The 25,936-nt window shown below is 45.9% G+C and overlaps 1 protein-coding gene across 1 annotated transcript in view; it reads right to left on the bottom strand.

Annotated features, from left to right (window-relative positions):
• The window catches only part of DNAH8 (dynein axonemal heavy chain 8), a 567,023-nt gene that overhangs the window by 522,587 nt on the left and 18,500 nt on the right, over positions 1 to 25,936 (bottom strand). Inside the window, 5 exon segments of the mRNA XM_030557275.1 lie at positions 2,695 to 2,858; positions 3,235 to 3,424; positions 13,284 to 13,432; positions 13,922 to 14,006; positions 18,546 to 18,680. Coding sequence (XP_030413135.1) covers positions 2,695 to 2,858; positions 3,235 to 3,424; positions 13,284 to 13,432; positions 13,922 to 14,006; positions 18,546 to 18,680 — 723 coding nt within the window.

Below are 25,936 nucleotides of genomic sequence, written 5' to 3'. Positions count from 1 at the left end.
AGAGAGGCGTGCACCTTGCCCTCTTCTCTTTCCCCCTCCCCAAGAGGTAATACAGATTCAAGCTCCGTGAATCTAAAACAGAGGGATTCCACCTTCCCCCCTCCCTTCTCTCTCCCTGTTTTTCACCAATTCCCTGGTGAGTACAGACTCAATTCCCTTGAGCCTCAACAAGGGGAAAAAATTAATCAGGTCTTAAAAAAGAAAAGCTTTTAATAAAAGAAAGAAAAAAGTAAAAGTTGTCTCTGTAATTAAGATGGTTAAGGTTACAGGGTTTTTTAGCTTATAGACACTCGAGAGAAGCCTTCCCCCCCAGCACAAATACAAATTAAACTCCTTCCAGCAAAATACACATTTGCAAATAAAGAAAACAATCAAAAAGACTAAACCGCCTTCTACTTGTACTTACTATTTGAACAGAAAATTAGAGAGCTTGTAGGTATGTCTGGTTACTCTCAGAACCCAGAGAGAACAACAGACAAACAAACAACACAAAACAAAGACTTCCCTCCACCGAGATTTGAAAGTATCTTGTCTTCTGATTGGTCCTCTGGTTAGGTGGTCCAGGTTCACTGCTTGTAACCCTTTACAGGTAAAAGAGACATTAACCCTTAACTATCTGTTTATGACACCAAGTCTTTGGAGAGGCTTTCTGTCCCTGTTCCATGCAAGGGAGTCGGTACTGGCTCTACTCATTAGAGTGATATTCCCTGTGGCTACACTACAATATCATCTCTGCTGTGGCCGATGCAGAAGACTTGTGTGAGGCAGAACAGGAGCTCAGGATGGCATCACAGCTAATTGGAGTCCTGATCATGTGAAGCAGGCACAGTGTCAGTATTTCTCTGAGGACCTTCCCAGTCAAAGGCCACTTGCATCAAGCATTCCAATAGAAACAGCTTCACCTTAACCCTCTGGCCTTCTGGGTCCTCTTTGAAAAGGACTTTCAGACAGAACAGTGTGCCAAAACAAGTCCCTTGCCAAGGCACACCAAGTATGGCCTCATTGACTGAGATGGCAGCATCACAAGACAGAAAAATCTTGAAACCCAATGACTTAAGATCTACCAACCGAGTTATATACAGGTGGGTAGCTCCCTGTTCAGTGGGAGTATGTGCATGGAGGGGTAGAAATCTCTCATGGAGGGAGGTATGTGCCAAGGAAAGACCCAGAACAGAGTAGAAAACCTACCTCTACTTCTAACTAGGATTAAAAACAACAAACAAACAAACAAAAACCAGTCAAATAGCAAAGAAAATCTAACTACTAAAACTTTAAACTTGAAAAACTTTCTAGTTCCTCGCAAAGAAAGGAATGTGGATACTGTGGGTTTCATCTAGTGGGCAGAAGCAGTAAAAGGGAACTTAGCATGGTTTGCAGCCACTCTGCCCTTTATATCCTCTGCTGCGGGAAGCCGGATGACACAATAGGCACAAGCACAGCTCCAACAGACACTTCTATTCAAACAAATTTGCTCTTGAACACATGGCGCATATGTTCATCAAGAGTGAATCCAAGTGAACAATCACTTGAAGATTAAGCATTATTTATATAGATACTCTAATTCCAAGGTTAAAACTCAAACATTAAAATCTCTTCTTGTATGCATTTGGTTTCTCATAATGGAGACATCCACCAGGTGGTATGAATCACAAACATCGCTAGGCTGAAGATTATATTTCACACTAATGATTCCTTTAGAGGCCGGATCAGGCATTCCACAAAGCACCAAGGCACACATTCCAAAGATATAAACACTAAAAAAATATACCACACACACTGCTAATGGCAGAAAGACAGTCCTGATTTAGAAAATCATCCATATTCAGGACAGCAAATAATCATATGTTTGATGTGAAGTCAATGGGACTTAAACAAGTGTTTAAGTGTTGTCCTAAAATAGGTGGACTAAAGCATGTGCTTATGTGGTTTCCTGAATCAGGGACTATTAGTTTTGAAACTAACTGCTAATTTATTTTTATTTTTAAGAGAAAACAATGAGGAAGAGATTGTTTTAATTAGTAATACTTTTTTGAAAGGTTCCTCTCAGCTGGTGGATTTAGGCATTCATGTACCAAGGGAATTTGCAAGCACTGCAGCTTGATGATGTTGCAAGACCTATTTCACCTATAGTAAGCTGCCAACTAATAACATCTAAGTAGATAGCTGATATGGACTTCAGGGGGAAGACCTTTAGCTAGTATCATAAAAGAGCTACACTGAAGTCAACAGAGCAATGACAATTTACAACAGCTGAGGATGTGCCCCCGATATTTATCTCATGTCACCAATATCTTATATAAATAGAGATCTGTTCCTTGATATTTTTCATTTATATAAATATATTAGTAAGATGAGAAAAATATCTGGGGACAGATCCCTAGAGTGTAAATCATCAAAACTGAATCCACTTCCGCTACTAGATAGATAGATAGATAGATAGATAGATAGATAGATAGATAGATTTGAAGCCATCCGACTGTAGACATAGTTGGCCTACGTTAACATATGTCCTCCTTGCTGTTTCTCTTTTCCTACTGTCCTCTCCTTCCTACTGTTACACTCACTGTTGAGAAACTCTTGCTTCTAATTAGATTGTGACAAAGATAGCAAATGCTTCTATAGCACTTAGTACAAATGGACTCCAGACACATCCTTAATTCTATACCAGAGGAAATAAATGTTAAAACAACTTACTTGTTCAATCTGTTTATACCATATCATAAGCACTTCCTCTAGTTGATGAACTGTATCAGAATTAGCAGCTGCTGCTGTCACTTCCTCAAAGGACTGAAGTTTAGAAAAGTCAATGTGATCCATCTTTTTCAACTCAACAGTTCCCTCTATGCTTACTCTAGCACCTAAAATAAAGCAATTAAAATATAGAACATACTCAGACTCAAGCAGTTGTTTCTACCAAGGTCAACCACTTCACTTTGGGAATATAAGCCAATAATTCATCTTGCAATATAATAACCATTTTACTGTCTCACAGGCAAAAGACCATGTATTTCTGAAATCTAATTAGACCCCTACATTAAAAATTTCATATCAATAAAACTGAAGTGTATCAAGTATGTAATAAATCCAAATATATTTCTTTTTACACTTGAGTTTTTTATCATTTTATTCTTCTTTGTAGAACTAAAGAAATGTTTTCCCATATTTATAACAACTCTACTGCTTTTAAAAAGTAATTTTTAAGCAGAATGATTGTTTATTCAATCTGATTCTTACCGTCTAAAAATGAAAGATATCTATTAATGGTTTCTATGAAATTCTGTTTTTCAGTTGTTCCCTGTGTGGTTTGACTTAAAGTACCCCAATTATTTGTTGCAAGGATAGCTGGTAGAAAAATATTTGCTAGCATGTTCCTAGTACCACGTAAAAGTCCTTCAGTTGCATCTAATACACAAAAGTATATGTCCTGTAAATGTAACAACAGAATGATTATTAGCAATGCAATCAATTATACTGAAAACACGACCACATTTTTAGAACATACTAATCTTCCATATAGATCCATTACATTTCTGAGTACAAAAAGAAATGGTTACTCACCCTGTGTATTAACTGTGGTTCTTTGAGATGTGTCCCCCTATGGGTGTGGCACTCTAGATTTGCTATCGCTTCCTGCATCTTTGATCAGAGATTTCTCTTAGCCATGTCCGTTCATCCCATATTTTCATGCTAGTCAGCCTCATTCCCCATGCCGTTGTTATATAACACTGTGCAGGTGAACCACCCTCAGTTCCTCCTCAACCATAAAGCATCGTAACAGAGACCTCTGAAGCAGAGAGCAGGTATAGTGGAGCAACTGTAGAGACACACATGTCTAAGAACCACAGTTACTGCACAGAGTGAGTAAAAAACGGTTACTCACCTTCTCGTAACTGTTGTTCATGTCTATTCCAAACAAGTGTGTGCGCACACACATGCACAGTATCTAGAAGATTTTTCCCTTAGCAGCATCCATAGGGTCGGTTGGACACCCGCTGGAGTCGCGCCTTCATGGCGCCCAATAAAGGGCCCTGCCAACCCACCAGTTCCTTCTTTCCAGCTACTCCAATAGAGGGGTAGGAGCGTGAGTATTGGAACGGACATGAACAACACATCTATCTATCTATCTATCTAAATACTAGTAGTGGAAGTGGATTCAGCTTTGATGATTTACACCCTAGGGATCTGTCCCCTGTTTTTCCTTCTTCGAGTGCTTGTTCATGTCAGTTCCAATCAGGTGACTCACAAGCCCAAGTTCAGGAGGCGGAGGCAGAGTTGTCCACTGATTGGAGCACTGCTTGTCCAAAGGCAGCATCATCTCTGGCCTGCTGGGTAATCACATAGTGCATGGTGAAAGTATGAATGGAGGACCATGTCACCGCTCTGCAGATTTCCTGAGTGGGAACCTGAGCCAGGAACACTGTTGATGAAGCCACAGGAGGTGCAGGAACCCCCACCAGGTTGCAGCACTCACGAATGCAGAACATGATCCATGACAAAATACGTTGCGAAGACACAGGCAGACCTTTCATTCTGTCCGCCACTGCCACAACCAACTGGACCAATTTTCTGAACAGCTTCATTCTCTCAATGTAGAAGACTAGCACCCTACAGATATCCAGTGAGTGAAGTCTCTGCTCCTGCTGCTGGAATATGGTTTAGGGTAGAATATCAGGAGAAAGATGTCCTGGTTGATGTGAAACTGGGATACAACCTTTGGTAGGAAAGCAGGATGAGGTTTGAGCTGAACATTGTCCTTATAGAACATGGTGTAAGGGGTCTCTGATTTTAGGCCCTTAAGTTCAGACACCCTCCTGGCTGAGGTTATCGCTATCAGGAATGTGACCTTGTAAGAGAGTTAGAGCCCGGAGCACGACGCCAAAGGTTCAAAGGGCGGTCCCATGAGTCTAGAAAGGACCAGGTTCTGGTCCCATGCTGGGACAGGCTGCTGGACATGAAGGTATAGTCTGTCAAGACCTTTTAGAAACCAGCTGACTATCAGGTCAGCAAAGACGGAGCAGCCCTCTGCGCCTGGTGGAAGGCCAAGACGGTAGCCAAATGAACCCTTATTGATGACATATAAAGCCCTTGCTGCTTCAGATGGAGGAGGCAGTCCAAAATAAGTGGCACTGAGGCTAGTGTTGGGAATGAATGGCGCTGTGCCAACCAGATTGAAAACCTCTTTCACTTGGCAAGGTAGGTAGTTCTCATAGAGGGTTTCCAGGTACCAAGGAGGACTTGTCTGATCTGGTCTGAACAAGAAAGCTCCACCACGTTCAACCACAGAGCTTCCACATTGTGAGGTGCAGCGCCCCGGGGTTCTGATGTTGGAGACAACCATGATCCTGTGTCAGCAGGTCCAGGAAGAGCAGCAGAGCGACTGGAGCTTCCACGGATATGTCTAGGAGAGATGTGTACCAGTGCTGGCAGGGCCAGGCTGGAGCTATCAATATGACCTGAGCTCGTTCCCTCCAGATCTTGATGAGTACCTTGTGAACGAGCGGTATGGGTGGAAAGGCGTATATGAGACAACCAACCCATGGGAGGAGAAATGCGTCCACCCTGGAGCCCAGGCTGTGATTTTGGAAGGAGCAGAACTGCGGGCATTTCCTGTTGCATTGCATGGCAAATAGGTCTATCTGGGGAAATCCTCACCTCTGGAAGACTGAATTTGTGATGTCCGAGTGAAGGGACCACTCGTGGCTGCTTGTGATGTCCGAGTGAAAGGACCTGCTGAGGTGGTCCGCCAGCTCATTCTGTACCCCGGGGAGGTACGACACTTGTAGGCGTATTGAATGTTCTACATAGACGTCCCACAGCATGAGGGCTTCCTGGCACAGGGGCGAGGAGAGTGCACCCCCGTTTGTTGATATAGAATATTGCCACGGTGTTGTCTGTCATAATTGATAGACATTATCCTTTTACGTTTGCCCAGAAAGTCTGGCACGCCAGGTGCACCACTCTCAGCTCTCTGACGTTGATGTGGAGAGCCAGATCCTCCTGAGACCAGAGACCCTGAGTCCTGCAGTCTCCCAGATGTGCTTCCCAGCCCAAGTCTGATGCATCTGTCATTAGCGAAAGTGACAGCTGGGAACTGGCAAAGGGGACCCCTGATCACACCACAGGATCGAGCCACACCAGGAGGGAGTAGAGGACCTGGCAATGCAGGGTCATGAGAACTACATAAATTCATGGAAATTCATAAAAAAGAATTAGATAAATTCATGGAGGTTAAGTCCATTAATTGCTATTAGCCAGGATGCATAAGTAATGGTGTCCCTAGCCTCTGTTTGATAGAGGGTGGAGATGGACGGCAGGAGAGAGATCACTTGATCATTACCTGTTAGGTTCACTCCCTCTGGGGCACCTGGCATTGGCCACTGTTGGTAGATTGGATACTGGGCTGGATGGACCTTTGGTCTGACACAGTATGGCCATTCTCATGTTCTTACGTCCAAGCTGTATCAGGCTGGTTGATACACCAGTGCTAACCATGACTGGAGCGGTGGGAGCCTGAGTCTGGCATGCTGCACCAGGTAGGTACAGGCAGCCATGTGTCCCAGAAGTTTCAGGCAGTTTCTTGCTGTGGCAGTGGGAAACTGTCTGAGACCCCTAATGATACTAGCCAGGGTCCTGAACTTCACTTCTGGCAGTGTGCCCTGGCTTGGGTTGAGTCCAGTAATGCCCCTATATACTCAATCCTCTGAACAGAGGACAAAGTCAATTTTGCTTCATTTAGAAGGAGACCCAGGTTGTTGAAGGCGGCCCTGATGAATCTGACTTGAGCTTCCATTTAGGTCCTGAAGTGACCCTTGATCAGCCAGTTGTCGAGGTACGGAAACACCTGTACTGGTTGCACAGAAATGCAGTGACAACTGCCATGCACTTGGGGAAGACTCAAGTTGCTGCTGACAGGCTGACTGGAAGGACTGTAAATTGGTAGAGGGTATTGTTTACCACAAACCTGAGGGACTTCCTGTGGGGCTGAGTGATTGCAATATGAAAGCAAGCGTCCTTCAAGTCAAGGGCGGCATACCAGTCTGCTGGATCCAATGAGCGGATGATGGAGGCCAACAAGATCATGTGGAACTTGAGTTTCTTCACAAACTTGTTGAATTCTTGCAGGTCCAGGAGGGCCTGAGGCCGTCTTTGGCTTTCGGTATTAGGAAATACCAGGAATAAAAGCCCTCGCTCCTGTGCTCCTGAAGAACCTCTTTCACTATCTCTAGCGATAGGAGCAACTGCACCTCCTGAATAAGGAGCTGCTCGTGAGAAGGGTCCCTGAAGAGGGATCGGGAAGGGGGGGTGGAAGGGCACAGACTTGGAGTATCCCCTCTCTACCACGTGAAGCACCCAGCAGTCTGAGGTGATATGGGACCATGCACAGTAGAAGGAGGATAGTCAGGACGAGAAGGTAAGGCAAGGTGGATCCAGTCTTTGGTGTGGTACACCATCCTCAACTGTGCCTTCAAAAGGCTGGCCAAATGGTTGACATGGCCTTCTCCTGCTGGTCCTGTTTCTCCATCTGAACCCGTCCTGGTGGATCTAGTGACTGAACCGCTGAGGAGGCTGCGGATGGAAGTGTCTCTGATGAGTTGTCGGTGTATAGAGGCCCAAGACTTGAGCATGGCTCTGGAGTCCTTTAGGGTATTTAGCCTCTTGTCCATTTTCTCCGAAAAAAGAGTGTGGCTGCTCTCTACCATCCCCCCAAGGGATCTCGTGACCCCAGGTGGCTTTGGCCTGGTCCCGATGCCGTGAAGGGCACGGGTATTGATGCTGATGTCGGGTCCTATGCCAGTGATGGTGTAGGTGTCTGGTGTAGCATCTGCACTGGGGTCTTCATCGACACCATCGCAGCCAACGTTGATGACGATGTTGGTGCTGTCGTTGGTACCAAAGGCACAGCCGTTACCATAGCAGCAGTCTGAGCCACTGACGCCTCCAGCGCCAAAGGCATTGTCAAGGGTGGCATTGTGGTTGGTGCCAATGTCGGTGACAGTGCTGTGGCTGACAGCACTGATACTTGAGGTAATGGCTTGGGGGAGAACAAACAGTGCGGACTCCACTGATGCAGCTCCCAAGCAGGATCCTGGGCTCCAACCTTGGCCTTGATAGAAAGCTCAAGGAGTCCAAAAGATCCATTGAGCTGGGTTCTGCCATCATGAAGGCCACTGCATCAGGCAGGACCCTCCTATTCTGCATTGAGCTGGACCTTCTGCTCCTGCTATAGTCAGAGCGGTACAAATCTGACTCCAATACTGATGTTTCAGAATAGGAGGACCAGGGCATCCCTCCATCTCTCGATATAGAGTGTCTGGAGCCTAGGGACTGATTGCGCTCTCTGGATGGAGGCACTGGTGTCGGGGGGTGCCAAGGTGATGGGGATTGGTGTGACATCATCCCCAGCTTTCCCTTTGACTGAACAGGGTGCCAGAATGGAGCCTGTGGTGCCAGCACATCTTCCTGCCTTATGGATAATGACTCCATGAGTCTCAGCAGGTCCTGTGCCGCCTCAAAAGCCTCCAGGGTGGATGGGAGCAGCAGATGCTCCGAGTGGTTTGGCAAGTGTGACAGGCCTGGACTCAACTGCTTCTGGGCAGAGTCGATGTAGCCCCACTCTGAGCCTGGGAGTCATGGCCCGACTGAGGTGCAACTGATGGATGGTCCCTGGATTTTGCTGAGGGACATCTGCCTCTTTCCGTCCTCTTCTTCTGTGCTGGCGATTGGACCAGTATCAAAGGCTGGAGTACCCCCAAGAAGCTCCGTGACGGTGCCAAGACTCCTTGTCAGTGTCTTTCTTTGACACCAAAACTCTCAAAGATGGTGCTGGAGTGCTCCACACTGAAGACAACATACTGGGAATGGGATCCCCGGCACCTGGATCTGACTGAGATCTTAGAGCTGCCTACCTGAGGAGGATTTTAAGCCATTGCTCCCTCTCTTTAAGCGTTCTTGGTCAGAATTCCCGACAGATCTTGCAGCGGTCTCTTTGGTGACCCTTGACCAGACACCGTAAACAGGAGGTGTGGGGGTCACTTTTAGGCATGCGCTTTGCGCAGTCCTGGCAAGTCTTGAAGCCCGGGGATTGTGGCATGCCCTGGTGACAAATAAGGGGGAGGAGAAAAAGGGGGAGAACCCCCCGTAACTTAAACTTATAAGTGAACTAATTACACTATACTAACCAGCTAGAACTATCTACAGTGAAAACCAAAAGTACTGCTAAGCCACTTACCGGAGGAAGAGCCAGGGGAAATTCTAGCTACCATCAGTGGTAGGAAGAAGGAATTGAGAGAGTGGCAAGAGCCGGTAAATTCGGGAAGAGTTCATAGACCACTTCTTCAAGAGGGAGTTCAGGAGCTCTCGATGTTGATGGAGCTGGGGATATAGGCATAGAACAAGCTTGCGGTATGGTAGAAGAGGCGCAAGGAGGAGCGGCGGCAGGAGCTGATCACAGGTACCACTGAGGCCAGGGCACTGGGTAGGAAAAGTTGGGTCCTGGCCACTAGGAGACAAAGTAGGGAAACTGAGGCTGATTCTTATGATGTGCCATGTCTTGGGGTATGTATTGCTCCAGTGGAGGGGGAGACTCAGGTGGGGAGAACTCTGCCTGCTGCTATATGTCATTCTCTCTATCTGTGAAAGTAGCCAGGTGAGGTGGCAAGAGCTGCTGTTCAAACAGTGAGTGTTCCATGTCTAGGAGTGGAGAGTCAGGCTCAGTAGCCATAGAGATATCCCGCAGATGCAGGAATTGTTGTTGCTCCTTAGGCTGGTGTGCTGCGGAGCGTGAAGTGTGAGCGGCAGTCCGGAGTGATTTTTGTTTCATTTTTGTAGGAACCGTGAGACATTTGTGAGAGCCCCGCAGAGAATCTGCTCCGGGGGTGGCAGGCAGGCTTGGTGCCGACATTCTTGTCAGCACCGGGGTGGAACACGCTGCCAGCACAGGGTCCATCATCAGTGCCGGTGGTGTCAGTGCCAAGGAGAGCTTCCTGCTATGGGAAGTTGGGTCCCTGCTTTTGCACCCCGCATGAGTTGCTGCTGAGATGCTGGGGCAATCAGAGTTGCCTCCTCTCGGTGCTGTCAGCACCAAGGGGAAAGACCTTGTGGGAGATCCTTTACCCCTTTGAGTGTCTCTGAGAGAAGACATTAGGGCTTCCTGCCTCTCTGTGTGAGAGGGTGAAGCCATGCTCCAGATCGGTTCTGACTTGGCAGGGGAGAGTGAGGGACAGGGTTTACTGCCCTTTTCCATAGGCAGCTGCAGAGCTTTCTCCATGAGGAGCATTTTTAGCTGTAAGTCTCTGTCACGGTGGGCTCTAGTTTTTAAGTTGGTACAGTGGAGATACTTTACAGGTCCTCTAGCTTTGGGGTCAGAAGTTGGGTGTAAAGAGCTGTCCATCAGGAGCAGACAAAGTTTTATCTACCTGTTTTTTTCTGGCTCTGGATTTCAGCACAAGACAGAAGTTACACTTCTGTACAATGTGCGATTCCCCAAGGCAAATACAGTGGGCGTTCCTGTTGTTTACTGGGATTGCCTCCTGGCACGACAGACAACACTTGAAACCAGGAGAATCAGGCATAACTTCCCAGTAGGCAAGAACTATCTTATCTACTAATATTTATCTAAATATATATGAGAAAATTTTATTTATTTTTAACTATGCAGCTAAAGCTACTACTACTTACTAATTACGCTAATACTAAGAACTACAACTAATAGAGTAATAAACAAGAACAAAGTTGAGGAAATCTCAACAGGAACAATTGCCAGAGCTCTGTCTCAGGCTGAGACAGTTGAGAAGGAACTGAGGGCCGTTCGCCCACACAATGCTATATAACGGCATGGGGCATGAGTTTGACTAGCATGCATGTGCAAGCCAAATGAACACTGCTATGAGAAATCTCCAAAGGTGCAGGGGGTGCTAACACACCTAGACTGGAGCATCCATAGGGAAACAACTTGCAGAACTTTAGTTTTAAAAAGTTGAGAATATTTATAAAATAAAAACACAATAATACTTACTAATGTTACTGAAATTTCTCTCCAACAAAACAGGGTAGTCAAGAAGCCATTATCTAGTGAGTCAACATATCTGAAACACTTAATTTAAAGGTTGTAGATTATATTCATGCAATTTCTCTGTCATTCAGAAGATGTGGGAAATGCTACAATATGTGTTGAAGATATTCTCAAAGATGGTGTCTTAAATTATATAATAAACTATATTTATTTAGTGCTATTGACTAGTTTTGAACATCTCATCTGTACCCTGACACCAACCTGTCTGAACTATGACTACGTTTATCACTGTAATTTTTGAAGAAGTTTCAAGCTACCAATTTTAAGAACTTCCCATAAATTTCTTTTTTCCCCTCATGAACTCAAAATATGGAATTCCCCCCCAAAAATACTGGTCCAAAACTGAGATTACTAACAGTGTTAAGATTCTGTATTTTATACACCACCAGTGTTTTATTCCTTTTGATATCTGGGAATCTAAACTTACTAACAGTATAAATATTATCACTTTACGAACAAAATTATTACTATTTATTACTCATGTAACTTCATAGTGTGTATACTAGTATGCTACAACAGAGCAATGACAGATTTCCTGTCCTAAGAATCTGAAATCACGATAGACAGACAGACAGACAGACCGACCTGATTCTCATTTACAGTAAGGCTCCTTAATACTGCCAGAGCAGTATAAATGGGCCTTGATGTAAATGAAAATCAGGACCATATATCACTACAATCACTGTAAAACAGAAACAGGCATTCTGCATGAATTACTAAGGGAAAGATTGTGTTGGTACCTCATAATTGTGTAAAGCATGCAATGGGCTACACAAACTGTTGAGCCTCAAGCTCAGAGATTTTCAGTGATCCCACTAACACTGCTGATCGCTTAAACCTCTTTGAGAAAAGCCGAGGGGGCAAGAGATGGTCAGCACAGGGGGAAGCACAATGCTGCCCCCCCTTTAAGGATGCTTCATTTGCTGTGCTCACCTGAACTCTGAAAGACATACAGTAACTCTTCACTTAAAGTCATCCTGGTTAACATTGTTTCGTTGTTACATTGCTGATCAATTAGAGAACATTTAAAGACGTGCAATGCTCCCTTATAATGCTGTTTGGCAGCCGCCTGTTTTGTCCAGGAAGAGCAGCCCGTTGCAGCTAGCTGGTGAGGGCTTGGAACCAAGATGGACTGGCAGCCCACCATTAGCTCCCCATTCCCCTAAGTTCCCTGTGCGACAGCTGCCCAGTAGGCTATTAATTGCCAGCAGTTCAGCTGTCTCTTCCCGCACTGCCATGTGTGCTACTGCCCTCTGCCTTGGAGCTGCTCTCCAGAGCCTCCTGCTTGCTGTGCAAGGGAGGGGAAAGAGGGGCGCTAATGTCAGGGTGTCCCCCCCCCGCATCTCCTGCACCCACTTACCCCATTTCCAGAGTGGGGAGAGGGGAACATGACGGGGCTCAGGACGGAGGGAGCTTGGCGGCAGGAGCTGCCGTCTCAACTTGCTGATCTATTTAAAAAGGCAGTGTACTTAAGAGTGCTGTCAGCATACTTAAAGGGACAATGTGCATCTCTCTCTCTCACACAAGGTGTGTGCCTCTGTCTATGTCTGCTCCCTCCATTCGTGCTGCCTTGTAGAGTGTGAGGTTACATTAATAACAATGTATTAACCCTTGAGGGCTGAGCCAATTGCTAGTTCATCATTTAGCAGTAAGGCATTCCCTGGGAAATATCCCACCCTCTGACTTCACCACCTTAATCAAGCTTCACAATCAGCATCGCTGTGTACCAGTATTAAATTGTTTGTTTTAAAACTTATACTGTATGTGTGTGTGTGTGTGTATATATATATAATACAGTCATTTGTCTGGTGAAAAAAAATTCCCTGGAACCTAACCCCCCATTTACGCTCCCCCTCCCCCATTTACATTAATTCTTATGGGGAAATTGGATCCATTTAACATCATTTCACTTAAAGTTGCATTTTTCAGGAACATAACTACAACGTTAAGTGAGGAGTTACTGTAGTACATTCTTGAGGCACAATGCCACTTGAAGCTTCATTTGGAGCTATGTAACTGTGCAATGCCCCCCAACAACAGGATGGTACAAAGAGGTATGTGCTTCAGTTTAGCATTCAGGAAAATTGATATGAAAGACTAATATTATAATCTGGCAATAATAATAACCTTTGCAAAACATTAGCTATTTCTTAACTTTTTAATTTTTATTTTGAGAAAAACTAATATAAGCAGCAAGAAAAAATGAGAATACCTCATGTATACTTTTTGCATTTAGAGGGATGTCATTCCTATAACGAACAAAAAATAAACAGAGTCCTTTGAACTTGTCTGGTGCAGTGTCTAAATATAATCTCATAATTTTAGTTCCTTTTACAACTCCTGGAATTGTTCGACCACATTCTGAAAATAAATTTAAGCACATTATTATTTTAAAATATATTCATACTACTACAGTGAAATAAAATAGTTGCAATTCAGTATTTTATTTATTTTTTCACTTTTGTTCATGTCAGGCACAACCCAGATAGTTTCCTTAATAGTGCTTGTGTATGTAAACATGATTTGTTAAGAGGAACTGTGAAATTACATCATTAAATAGTTTTTTTCATGGTAAAAACTAATGATATTCATGAATGATTTATACAAATTTCAATCTTCTGCAAATGTATCACAATCCTCATTGTCATAAACAATTGAACTGTTTTGACTGATCATTTCCAAAACAATTCAGACTGAGGCAGATATACAATGTTAACCATTTGGGCTGAAATGTTCAAGTTGGGCAAAGTATAAACTAAAAATAGGGTTTTTAAATGAACTACCTTAACAACAGGCAGTGTGCAATAAGCCCCACCTATAACAATAGTGTTAAAAATTAATAGCATGTACCTACTCCTGGTGCTTCTCCTTCTTGATATAAGAATTTCAAAGTTCTACTTCCATCTTTGGCAAAAAAATTATCAAATGCCTGTAACTGTTCAATCAAAAAGTAAGTTACTGCAAATAAAATTATGTCAAATTACTACATTTTTATTTGTCTTAAAAGAACATATCAAAGTGTTTAATTGGAGATCTGTTCAAAGTTTTGGGGATATAAAACATACTTTATACAACACTGGCAGGGAGATGAACTAGGTAACCTAATAGGTGTTTTCAGTCTCTAAACATCAATTGCTGGTATTTTCACAGGAATTATGCCATAGTATCATCTTCAAGTACTAATTTGTTTTACTTATTGAATGAGTTGCAAAGCACTAAACACCACAGCAACTAGTCAATAATACATACAAATAGTAGACAAGGAGAAAAAAACGGTTACCTACCTTTCCTAACAGCTGTTATTTGAGATGAGTTGCTCATGTACATTCCATTCCATGTGTGCACGTGCCCATGTGTGCAACCATCAGAGATTTTTACCTTAGCGGTACCCGTAGGGCTGGCTGTGGCGCCCTCTGCAGTACCATGCTCTCACCGCGGTATATCAGGCACCACTGGCCCTATGCCCTCTCTGTTTCTTTTTGACAACAACTCTGACGGAAGGGCAGGAGGCCGAGCAATGGAATGGACATGAGCAACACATCTTGAAGAACAACAGTTATGAAAGGTAGGTAACCATTTTTTCTTCGAGTGCTTGCTCATGTTGATTCCATTCTAGGTGACTCACAAGCAGAATCAACAGAGGTGGGAGCACCTTCGTCAGCTCATAACAGTAGCGGATGCAGGCCATGATCCAAGACAAGATTCTCTGGGATGACACTGAGCAACCTTTCATCCTGTCAGAGATGGCAACGAACAACTGTGTTGACTTACAGAATGGCTTTATTCTATCAATGTAGAAGGCCAGCACCCGTCTGACGTCCAGGGTATGCAGCCTATGCTCCTCATCTGTTGCATGAGGCTTTGGAACTTGGAGTCGATGTTGGGCAGAAAGGCCAGGTGTGGACGCAGCTGGACCTTATCCTTATAGAAGACAGCGTCTCTGATGTTAGCGCCCTGATCTTGAATACCCTACAGGCCAAAGTTATAGTGACCAAGAAGGAGATCTTCCAGGAGAGAAGCAGGAGGGAGCAGGAAGCCAAGGGTTCAAAAGGGGGACCCATGGGCCTCGATAGCACAAGATTCAAGTCCCAAAGGGGGACCAGGTCTCAGACATGCAGGTAAAGGCACTCCAAACCTTTCAAGAAGCATGCCATCATGAGATGAGCAAAGACTGACCAGCCTTGAAACAGAGGGTAGAACACCGAAATGGCTGCCTGGTGTACCTTGATAGAAGATAGTGACAGATCCTGGTGCTTAAGGTGTAGTAAATAGTCCAAGATGTCCTGTAGTGGGGCTTCTTCCACACAAATGTGTCGGTGACAGATACGTGTGGGCTGTTGTGAGCGGATGGCTCTTTATGTGGGCAATCAAGTCTGACATGGCCTGGAAGCGTGCTTCTGGAAGGAAGGCCCTGACTCAGGTGGAGTCAAGAACCATTCCGATAAACTCTATTCATTAGACTGGCATTAACGTGGACTTTTCTGTGTTCATTAACAGACCCAGTTCATTGAAGATGGACCACATCAGACTGAGGCTGTGTTGCACCTGCTCCGGAGACCTGCCCTTGATGAGCCAGTTATCAAGATACGGCAAGATCTGGACCCCCCGACATCTCAGGTAAGCCGCTACTGGTGCCACACATTTTGTGAACACCCTGGGGCCGAGTACAGACCAAAGGGTAGCGCTGTGAAATGGAAGTGACACCCAGCCACTATGAAACACAGGAAGCGCCTGTAACCCAGGAATATGGAGACATGAAAGTAAATGTCCTTTAAGTCAAGATCACCGTAACAGTCCCCCAGATCCAGGGAAGAAATGATGGAGGTCAGGGAGACCATGTGGAACTTCAACTTCTAGAGAGACCTGTTGAGGCCACACAGGTCCAGGATGAATCTGAGGCCCCCTTTGGCTTTTGGGATTAGGAAGTGGCAGGAGTAGAATCTTCTTCCTTCCATGTCCCGAGTAACCTCCTCCACAGCTCCCAAGCCAAGGAGCTACTCTACCTCCTGAACAAGGAGTTGCTCGTGAGAAAGGTCCCTGAAGAGGGATGGGAAAATGTGGAGGTGGGGGGCGGGAAGAAGGAGCAGCTAAGAACTTCAGAGTATAGCCCGAGCTACTATGTCCAGGACCCAGTGGTCCAATGTAACCTATGACCAGGCCGAGCGGAATGGAGAGAGGCAGTTGAGGAAAAGGTGGGTAGGATCCGGTCGACTCACTGGTGCATCGCTCTCAGGTGCATCCTCAAAATGTTCGCTTCTGGACCCCTGGGTGTTTGGCTGCCCCAGGCTGGGCTGGCAAGTGGAAGGAAGGAGGACAACAAGGACCAAAACTAATATCCCTTCTTGTAGATCACTGATGAGATTGCTAGGTTCTTGGTGGCGGTCGTGGTGGCCAGAAGGGCTTTTGGCTGAGTGCGGTGTGTGCATGCCCAACAAGCGAAGGGTAGCCCTACTGTCCTTCAACCCATGCAGCCTGGTGTCTGTCTGAGAATAGACCAACTCCATCAAAAGGGGGGTCCTGAACTGAGACCTGCATCTCCTGGGAGAGGTCTGTCATCTGGAGCCAGGAGCTGCATCACATGACCACCACCATTGCAACCACCCTTGCTGCTGAGTCCACTGTCTCCCAGGCCATCTGCAGGGAACATCTGGCCACTGCAGTGCCCTCCTCCACCAGAGTGCCAAACCCTTGGGCCCAGGGGCGACTGCTGGCCCCAGCACACCAAACGCGTGCTTGGGGCCGCAAGCCGCGGGGGGACGCTCTGCCAACGCCGCGAGGGCGGCAGGTAGGCTGCCTCCGGCGGCTTGCCTGTGGAGGGTTCACTGGTCCTGCGGCTTTGGTGCCTGCGAGAGGTCTGCCGAAGCCAGGGGACCAGCAGACCCTCCACAGGCAAACCACTGGAGGCAGCCTGCCTGCCGTGTTTGGGGCGGCAAAATCCCTACAGCTGTCCCTGTTTGGGCCAAACCCTGAGGGAGGGATTCCTGGAACTTTCTGAGACCATCCCAAAGATTAAAATTGTATTGGCCCAGCAAGGCCTGATGGTTCACCACCCGAAATTGCAGGCTTGCAGTTGAATACATTTTTCTCCCAAATACATTGAGTTTCATAGCCTCTTTGTTTTGGGGAGTTGAGGAGGTGGGACCTGCTTGTCTTTTTTGTTGGTCACAGATTCAACCAGCAAGCCTGGGGGTGTGTGGGTATAAAGGTATTCAAAACCTCTGACCAGCACAAAGTACTTTTTCTTAGCCCGTTTCAAGATGAGTGGGATGGAGGAGAGGGTCTGCCAAAAGGCCGTGGTTATCTTGAGGACCATCTCATGTACAGGTAGGGTGACCTGGATGGGTGTAAAGGCCGAGAGGACGCTGAAGAGGATGTCCTCCTGCTCTGCCATCTCCTGTACCTCAAGCCCCAAGTTCTTGACCATGCACCAGGGAAGGGTTTGATGTTCCATAAAGTCATCCAGCAGGTTAGCTCTGGAAGGTCCCATGACTGCCTTGTCTGGGGGTGACAAGGAAGACTGGATCGCTGGTGGCCATGCTAGGGTCTCGACCACCATTGGAGAAAGAGGTTTTGTGGTCAGCACAGGTTCCTCCACCCCAATCTCGGAACAGGCTTCCAGTACTGGGCCCAGTGTTGGTGGGGCCACCACCCAATGCTCCACTGTGGACACCAAGGAGTACTGAGAAGGAGGCATTGTCACAACTGGTACACCTCATGTGCTCCTATAAGACCACGGTTCTGGTCACTGGCCATGTTGCCATTGCAGTGCCACTGATGTGGGAGAGGGCTCTGGTGCCCGATCACACCAATAAGATGTTGGTGATGGACTAAATTGGCCCTCCATACCAGAGGAAACACCTTCTGGTGATCAGGGAAGAGCTGTCAATGCCTGTGTTTGTTTACTGGTCATGGGCTACTGATGACTGTTGCCCAGGCGTAACTGACTGGTAACTGTAGCGTGGAGAGTGGTACCAGTGCGACTGGTGTGGGGGAGACCAGTACTGGAACGAGGAATGTTCCCACTGTGCTGGTGATTGGGATTGATGCCTAGAGGATGACCACTGAGAGAGTGAGCGATGCCGGGAATAGTAAGGGAAGCGTCAACCCTGTGCCGGAGAGTAGTGCCAAGGGGATCTGGTGAACTATGTACAATGGCCTTAAGGCGCAAAATTCAGAATGGTAGAAACCACTAGCTTTTGCTTAGCAAGAAAGGCACTCCAACTGACCACCCTGGATGGTAAAAGGAACTGAGAGGGCCTAGGGCCAGCGGCGCTTGATATACCTTGGCATGAGCATGGTACTCCAGAGGGTGCCACAGGCAAAAATCTCCAACGGCCGCACACATGGGCGCTTGCACACCTAGAATGGAATTGACATGAGCAAGTACTCGAAGAAAAAAAGTTACTTATGAATTAGGTAACAATATATAACTACATTAACAATAACAAACAAAAAATGTTTAAATCAGGCTTACTGAAGGGCCATCCAAGATCATATCTTCCACAGTTGTTGCATCTAAACCAAGTTTGTCCCCTAGGACTTCAAATATGTATCTAAATGAAGCACCGATTTTCATTTTTCGACCTTCCCTTGCATCTCTATATCGTGCCTAAAACATAAAAAAAGTTTAAAAGAACTAAAAACTGCAGTGTTTGTCAAATTATTTGTTAACCTGACTCATAACTTAAAACTGATATTCCAGTTTGCTGCTTAAGTGAAACTCCTCTAATTACTCTTTTAAAATAAACTATATTTTCACAGGTTAAAAGACGGAGAGGTTACTCAGCTTGTGTAGTAACTGGAGTCAGTGGTGCCGGCATGGTGGGGCAGAAGGTCATGGCCCTTCCACTTTTTAAAAGTGTATGGGCTTGGCCCATCCACTTTTTGGCAGGGGGCCACCCCTCTTCTTAATAAAAATAATAAATATATGGAGACATACCTATCTCATAGAACTGTAAGAGACCCTGAAAGGTCATCAAGTCCAGCCCTCTGCCTTCATAAGCAGGACCAAGTACTGATTTTGCCCCAGATCCCTAAGTGGCCCCCTCAAGGATTAAACTCACAACCCTGGGTTTAGCAGGCCAATGCTCAAACCACTGAGCTATCCCTCCTTCCCCAAAGCCTTCAAATGAGCTGGAGGTAGACCAGGAAGCCCAGGTAGCTGTGAGTTGCCGCACCACGGACCCTCCATCTACTTGGGTTGGGGGAGTTGAGAGCAGCCCCCAGCCCATGTCCCTGCCCCCCCGAAGTCCCACCCAAGGCAGAAGTGTCCGTGGCTCACACAGCTGCCCACGCACCACACATGGCTCTTATCTGGACCCGGCTCCGGCTGGGGGGCTGCAGCCCAGCCATGGTAAGAGCCTTGCAGGCAGCTGTGGGGAGCCACAGACCCTCTTGCCCTAGGTGGGAGGCTGTGGGGCAGGGACACAGACAGTGCTATTGACCCATCCACCCCAGGCAGGTGGAGGATCCACAGCTCCCGGCCCACTCCGGCTTCTGGCTTGGCCAGGGGTGGGGCCTTGGCAGAAGATGGGGGGCCCTGGCTCTTCTTACCTACCCACTTTGGGGAAGGCTCTGCCATCCTGGACTGGAGTTCTCCAAGATATGTGTCCCTTTGGGTGCTCCACTTCACGTGCATGTGTGCCACCATGTGCCTTTTAGCAGGGATTTTCAGTAGCAGTACCCGTTTGGCCCACAGGTACATTCTACACATCCTCATGTCCTGTACCAAGAATATTGAACGCTATGCAGGCAAATAGCCCTTCTCTACCACAAAGTCCCATAGAGGAATCTCAGAAAAGAGGAGAAGGATGGCACACAGTGGTGAACCCATAGGAACACAAATCTCGAAGAATTCCAATTAATGCACAAAGTGAGTAACCTCTCCTCCTTTTTCCACTTCAGGTGACTCCTGAACAGTATCCCCCAGGATGGAAGGAGCTTAGATGCAGAGTCTAATACTGAACACAGAACTGCATTGCCAGCTGCAGCATCTGATCTAAAGAAATGACCCAAAGCATAGTGCTTGGAGAAAGTATGTACTGAAGTCCAGGTTGCAGTTCTGTCCCCATCCCTCCCACAACCCAGTGGAACTATCAGCTGGAGCCCACCACATGGTAGGAGCCACCAGCCGGGGCGCCTCCAGCCCTTCCCCTCCCTGGATGCACTGCAATAGCAAGTGAAAGGAACAGAGAGCCCAGCCCTGCCTCCTGAAGCAGTGATTTACACCTCCCACAGCTGCTCTCGATGCCTGAACCAGACACTCTACCCCTGGACCACAGCCCAGGAGGGGCACATGAGTCAGTTTATCTGTGGGGAAAGAGGAAAATCTGTGGGGGATATTAATTCTGCACTTGCACAGTTGTGCAGAATTCCCCCAGGAGTATCCCGTGGGGGCCAACATCAGTACCAAATCACAGATCTGTGCAGAAAGTGTCTGTGCTGTTGACACTAAATGCTTTGAATGAGTACATCCAAAGTCAGACTCAAGTGGTACTGATGTTGCAGTATGGGATACCAGTGTTGGTACCAAAAGGTATAGAAAACTCTGATAGTTCAGAGTTCTTTCAAGTGGAATGTCTACTAAAATAGACATAACCATCTGATGCCAGCAAAGTCTTTGGTACTGAATTCAACTTAGTGGAAGAGTGAGTTTTAAAAAAGCCTAGGACAGTCCCATAGTATCAGAACCACCTGGAGCCTCAACAGCACTCCCACTAGGACCTGAGGTCTCCAGAACATTCTTTTCAGTCGGTGACCAAGATTTCTTAATAGCAGACCTAACACTCCTGCTCCTCTTTTCAGTACCCACAGTCTTATTGTACAGTGCTCCTGGTACCACTGTATCCCTCAATGTTTTTGGTGACTGAGACCCAGAGACAGATGGGGTACCTGAAGCTGTATCCCTCAAGGCTCTCAGTGACCAGGACCCACACACAAGACAAGGCACTAAGTGTGCTCAGAGGCCAGTCCACAGGGGGGTTCTCAGAGCCTAAGTTGGAGACTGGACTTAGGGTTTGCTCCACCATTAACGGATTTAAATGTTATGGCCCCAGTTTTTACAAGATCTTCTCTTGAAGGAGGAAATCTTACACTTGGTTGGTATATGGGTGTCTCCCAAACAATGAAGGCACTGAGAGTGTCCAGCATTGACCAGGATAGCTTTGCAGCAGGAAAGACAGTGCTTAAAACCTGGGGATCCCAGCATAACCCAGAAGCATTAAAGTCCAGAACTCTTCAGACAGGGAAACAAACAAAACCACAAACTAAATACTGTGACTAAACTGAGCTAAGAAAACAACTAAGGAAACTACGTTTAGCTAACTAACTGGCTATATCTAAATGAAGTGGATACACTCGACTTCCCAACTCAGGCCAAAGGCAGTTGAGATGGAATTAAGGGTAGTTCGCCCATGCAGCTCTATATATCCTTGGTACAGGGCCTGAGGCTCTGTAGAGTGCATGCATGGGCCCAAATGGGAACCACAGAAAATCAAAGGCACACGGGGATGCATGCACACCTGAAGTGGAGCACCTACAGTGACATAACTTGCAGAACAAAATAAAAATAACCATTGAAATACACAAGTCAACTTTGAGGGAATGTCAAGGATGAGCAAACACAGAATATCTGTATACAGAATCCAAGAAGGGAAAGATCAAAAGCAAACCAACAACAAAAAAATCATGTCCTCTTTAAGAAGGCCTCCAAACCAACCCCAGCTTGCAGAGTTCCTAGTTTTCTTATTGTTGCAAGAGGCAGGCTGCCTTTCTCCCTTTTCTTTAGGCATCATGTCAGTGAAGGAGAACTTAACCAAGTTCACAAGGCCCTTACCTCAGAGCAACCAAACTTAGGGCTTATCTAAACAGTGGGTTAATGCGCTGTACAGGGGGTGTGATTCCTAAAGTTCACTGGCATCTTCCATACTTATTAGTTCTTGTAGACCCTGCTGGTGTGCACTCAAGGTTCCCTAGAGCACTTTAGCACACTATTGTTTCAAATAGTACTACATTAAAGGGTACCAGGAGGATCTAATCAGACCAATTAATGCACGTGTGCTTTGGAAATCACACTCCTGTAAAGCACATTACCCCATTGTGTAAACAGGTCCTCAATCAGAAAATAAATCTCTAGAGGCCTAGGTCAAGCTAGTGTCCTGGTGCCTGAGTGAGCCCACAACCTGTAGCCACCGCCATTGCTTCCTGTCCCCCCTTCCTTACTCAGCTTCCTTTTCCTTTTTATATAGCCCAGCTCCAAGAGCAGGCAGGGTGCTTCTTGACTGCACCCAGGCTGATCTGTCTGTAAGAGCCAAACTGTCCCTTAAAGCAGTGTTTCCCAACCGGTGTGCCATGGCACATCAGTGTGCCAACAGGTATGAACATGTGTGCCACGGAATTTTGGAAAAGTCACTTGTGAGGAGAAAAAAAACTTTATTTTAATTAGTGTCATAACCATATTGCATTTTGTGCTTTTCCTCTTCAGTGTACTTGTGAGACAGACATTACACACACTATGCTCAAATGACCTTGCTGTTCACAAGGTATAATGTGGTTTTCTTATCAGCCACTAAGTTACTGTAGTGAATTTCAAACTGAAGACTCAAAAATAGACAAATATTTGAAGAAAAGAGATTCTGGCGCTTCTATATTTTCAGTGATGAAGCTGAACATGAACACAAGAAAGTCAAAGTAGTGAGCTAATGATATTGTGAGAGTTATTTGCAATTTGGATTTTCATTTATAGGTGAACCATCTAGCTCTTTTTGACAATGTCTTATGTGTGGGGAGAAACTCTCAAACCATGCACTGGTGCCAAGTACGGTAAGTAAAAACAAAACCTTACTAGCAAACATCCGTCCCTTGCCAACAAATGGAAATATTTTTTTGAGTATTTGAAGGATCAAAATGAAAAACAAGTACACCTGATGAAACACTGTGTAACAGTTTATGATAAACCACTGGAAGCAAGCTACTTGGTCACTGAGTTTGTAGCAAAGATGAAAAAGTTACATAGAGTCAAAGAAATATTAATTTCACCAGCATGCAAAGAAATGGTGAGAGCAATGTTAGATGAAAATGCAGTCAATGAAATTGCAAACGTTTCCCTTTCAGATAATATGGTAAGTCACTGCATTGATTACATTAGCTGTCATTGAGACTGTGGTCTGAGAAAAAAATCAAATCAAGCAAAAAATTTGCACTGCAGCTTAATGAATCAACAGATATCAGAAGTCATACTCAACTCTTGGCTAACATCAGGTGATAGAGTGTATAAAATATTTTTTTTATTTTGTAGACAACCACCACAGCACACGACCGGGGAGGAAATCTTAAGAGTGACCACGGCCTACCTTGAGGGAGAATTACATTAGAAAAACTGTCTTAGTGTCTGGCACAGATAAGACTGCCTCCATGATTGGCAAAGTAAAAGGTTTTGTAAGCAAGGTCAAAGAACAAAACAAACGTGGCCAGAAGAATTTTCCTGAGTGTTAGATGGAGCAGTAAAGACAGTGAACTTAAAAAAATCATGGTCCTTAAAATGTTGCCGTTTCTTGCTGTTGTGTGAGGAAATGGGAGCAGAACACCAGTGTTTACTTTTGCACATAGAAATACCTGGCTTTTCCATGGAAAAATTCTCTCATGTTTGTAAGAGCAGAGAGAAGAGTTTAAAATATTCTTAATTTTGAAGAAATCTGCACACATTGACTTAATCAATGATGATGTGGCATGGTGTGGAAAACTTACCTATCTGGCTGATATATTCCACTCCCTCAATGAACTGAATAGGGAAGTGCAAGGTAGTTATGAGAATCTTCTCTCCTGCATGGATAAACTATATGGGTTTAGATCTCAGTTAGCCCACTGAAGGGAAAAATGTAGCAAAAGGCACAACAGAAATGTTCCCCTTGGAAAATGTGGTAGATCCTACTGACAATATTTTTTGTCAATGTTGCTTCTGTGCATTCGAAAAGACTGGAAGAAAATTTCAGCTCTTATTTTCCTTCAACCTTTATAGAAGATTTTGATTGGGCCTGGGATCCTTGGATTTTTTTCTTCAATGGAAAATGCTAAGAATCTTACAATAATTATTCAATTTACTGAATTAAGGATGAACCATGCTTAAAATTAAGATTGGTGACATGCCTTTGGACTCAATCTAGTTGACAGGGGCAGATGAATGAATAGTCTCAGACCATGCTATTGCCAGCAGTTTAAGGTCACGGGGGGTAGTGTGATGGGATGGTGGTGGTGCCTCCAGCAGTGTGAGGTCACTGGGGTCGGGGTGATGACATGGGGGCAATATCTCCAGCAGTGTGAGGTCACTGGGGACAGATTGATGAAATGGGGATGGTACCTCCAGCAGTGTGAAGTCATTGGGGGCAGGGTGATGGTATGGGGGCAATATCTCCAGCAGTGTGAGGTCACTGGGGGCAGGGTGATGGATTGGGGGTGGTACCTCCAGCTATGTGACATTACTGGGGGTGGAGTGATGGGATGATGGTGATATCTCCAGCAATGTGAGGTCACTGGGGGTGGGGTGATGGGATGGTGGTGATACCTCCAGCAGTGCATATCAAGTTGAGATCAAATTTGTCATTAAAAGTAATTTTTGTTATAATAATTTTAGCACAGGGTGGGGATGCACCACACAAATCTTTTATTGAAGTAAGTGTATCAGAGAATGGAAAAGGTTGGGAAACACTGTCCTAGATAGTCGCATTCTGTAAGGGAACACTTGTGCTGGATGTATCCCAGTTCCCTGCAATGATAGCATACCATCTGTCCAACACAGGTGGAAAGCAGCATGCCCCAGAAGGCTTGAGTTTGGGATGAGAGGCGACTGGTTCCCCTGGTTGGGGCTGTAGTTGCGGGCAGGTCCCATTCTGGGACTTTGGTTGTTCTGGACCCAGCCTCCATGCAGATGTCACTGGGCACCAGCTGTGTTGTTTCCTGCCACCATTCCTAGCCCGGCCATCATGGAACTGGACTTTCCTTACCAGATGCCATGGCCTCCAGGAACCTCTCAGTCATTTCCACAGACACTGCTACAGATGGCAACTGGAAGTACTGGACACAGGCTTGTACCACAGCTAAGAGGATGTGCAAATATTGGTCCATTAGTTTCCCCCCCACTCCCGACTTGGGTCTCTGGAACCAGCCACCAAGAGACCAGCCACTAGAATCACTAGAACACAGGAATGCTTTTGTGAAAAATGGCTCAGCTCAATAACTCCATTGACATACCTCTGGGAAAGGCTGAACTAGTCCATTATAACCATCTTTAGTGCAGTATAAGACCCTGCTTAATCCTCACTCAGCATGCAGTAGGCTACCTGTGCCTCCTGGTGATGTAGGGGGCCAGCTGTACCACTCCGGTATTTCTCTTGCAGCCCTCTGGGGTAGCACCCATTCAACAGCAGTCAAATAGGCTTCCAGGTCACCATCACCATCTCTCAGCTTTATCAGGGTGAGGCTCAGATGTATGCTACGGCCAGTTTCTCCTTCCAGGGTGGTCCCTTCCCCTGGCAGACTGTTGGGTGAGCAGTCTAGCCATATCTGACTGAAACTGGTGGTTCTACTCCTGACTGGCATGTAGCATATCCTGTTGTTATTTCTGGGTGGCTATCTGCATCTCCTGTTGAGACACCAGCTGTGCTTCCTGAAATTGTTGTTTCCTCTCTGCTAACTGTCCTTCCTATGGGCGTTGCTAGGCAGCCACCTTCCTGGAACTGATGGTTTCTGTCACTCTCTGTCTGTTGTTGCTGCAGGAATAATCGGAGGTTCCCTTTCACGACCCTTCTAGGAGGAAGAGGGCTCCCATGAGATCCTGCCAGTTAGGCTACATGTAAGAGATCCAAGAGGGGG

The sequence above is a fragment of the Gopherus evgoodei genome, chromosome 3 (genome assembly GCF_007399415.2).
Source record: "Gopherus evgoodei ecotype Sinaloan lineage chromosome 3, rGopEvg1_v1.p, whole genome shotgun sequence".
Classification (NCBI taxonomy): Eukaryota; Metazoa; Chordata; order Testudines; family Testudinidae; genus Gopherus; species Gopherus evgoodei.
The sequence above is the reverse complement of the archived record's forward strand: the minus strand, read 5'-3'. Positions and strand labels throughout refer to the sequence as shown.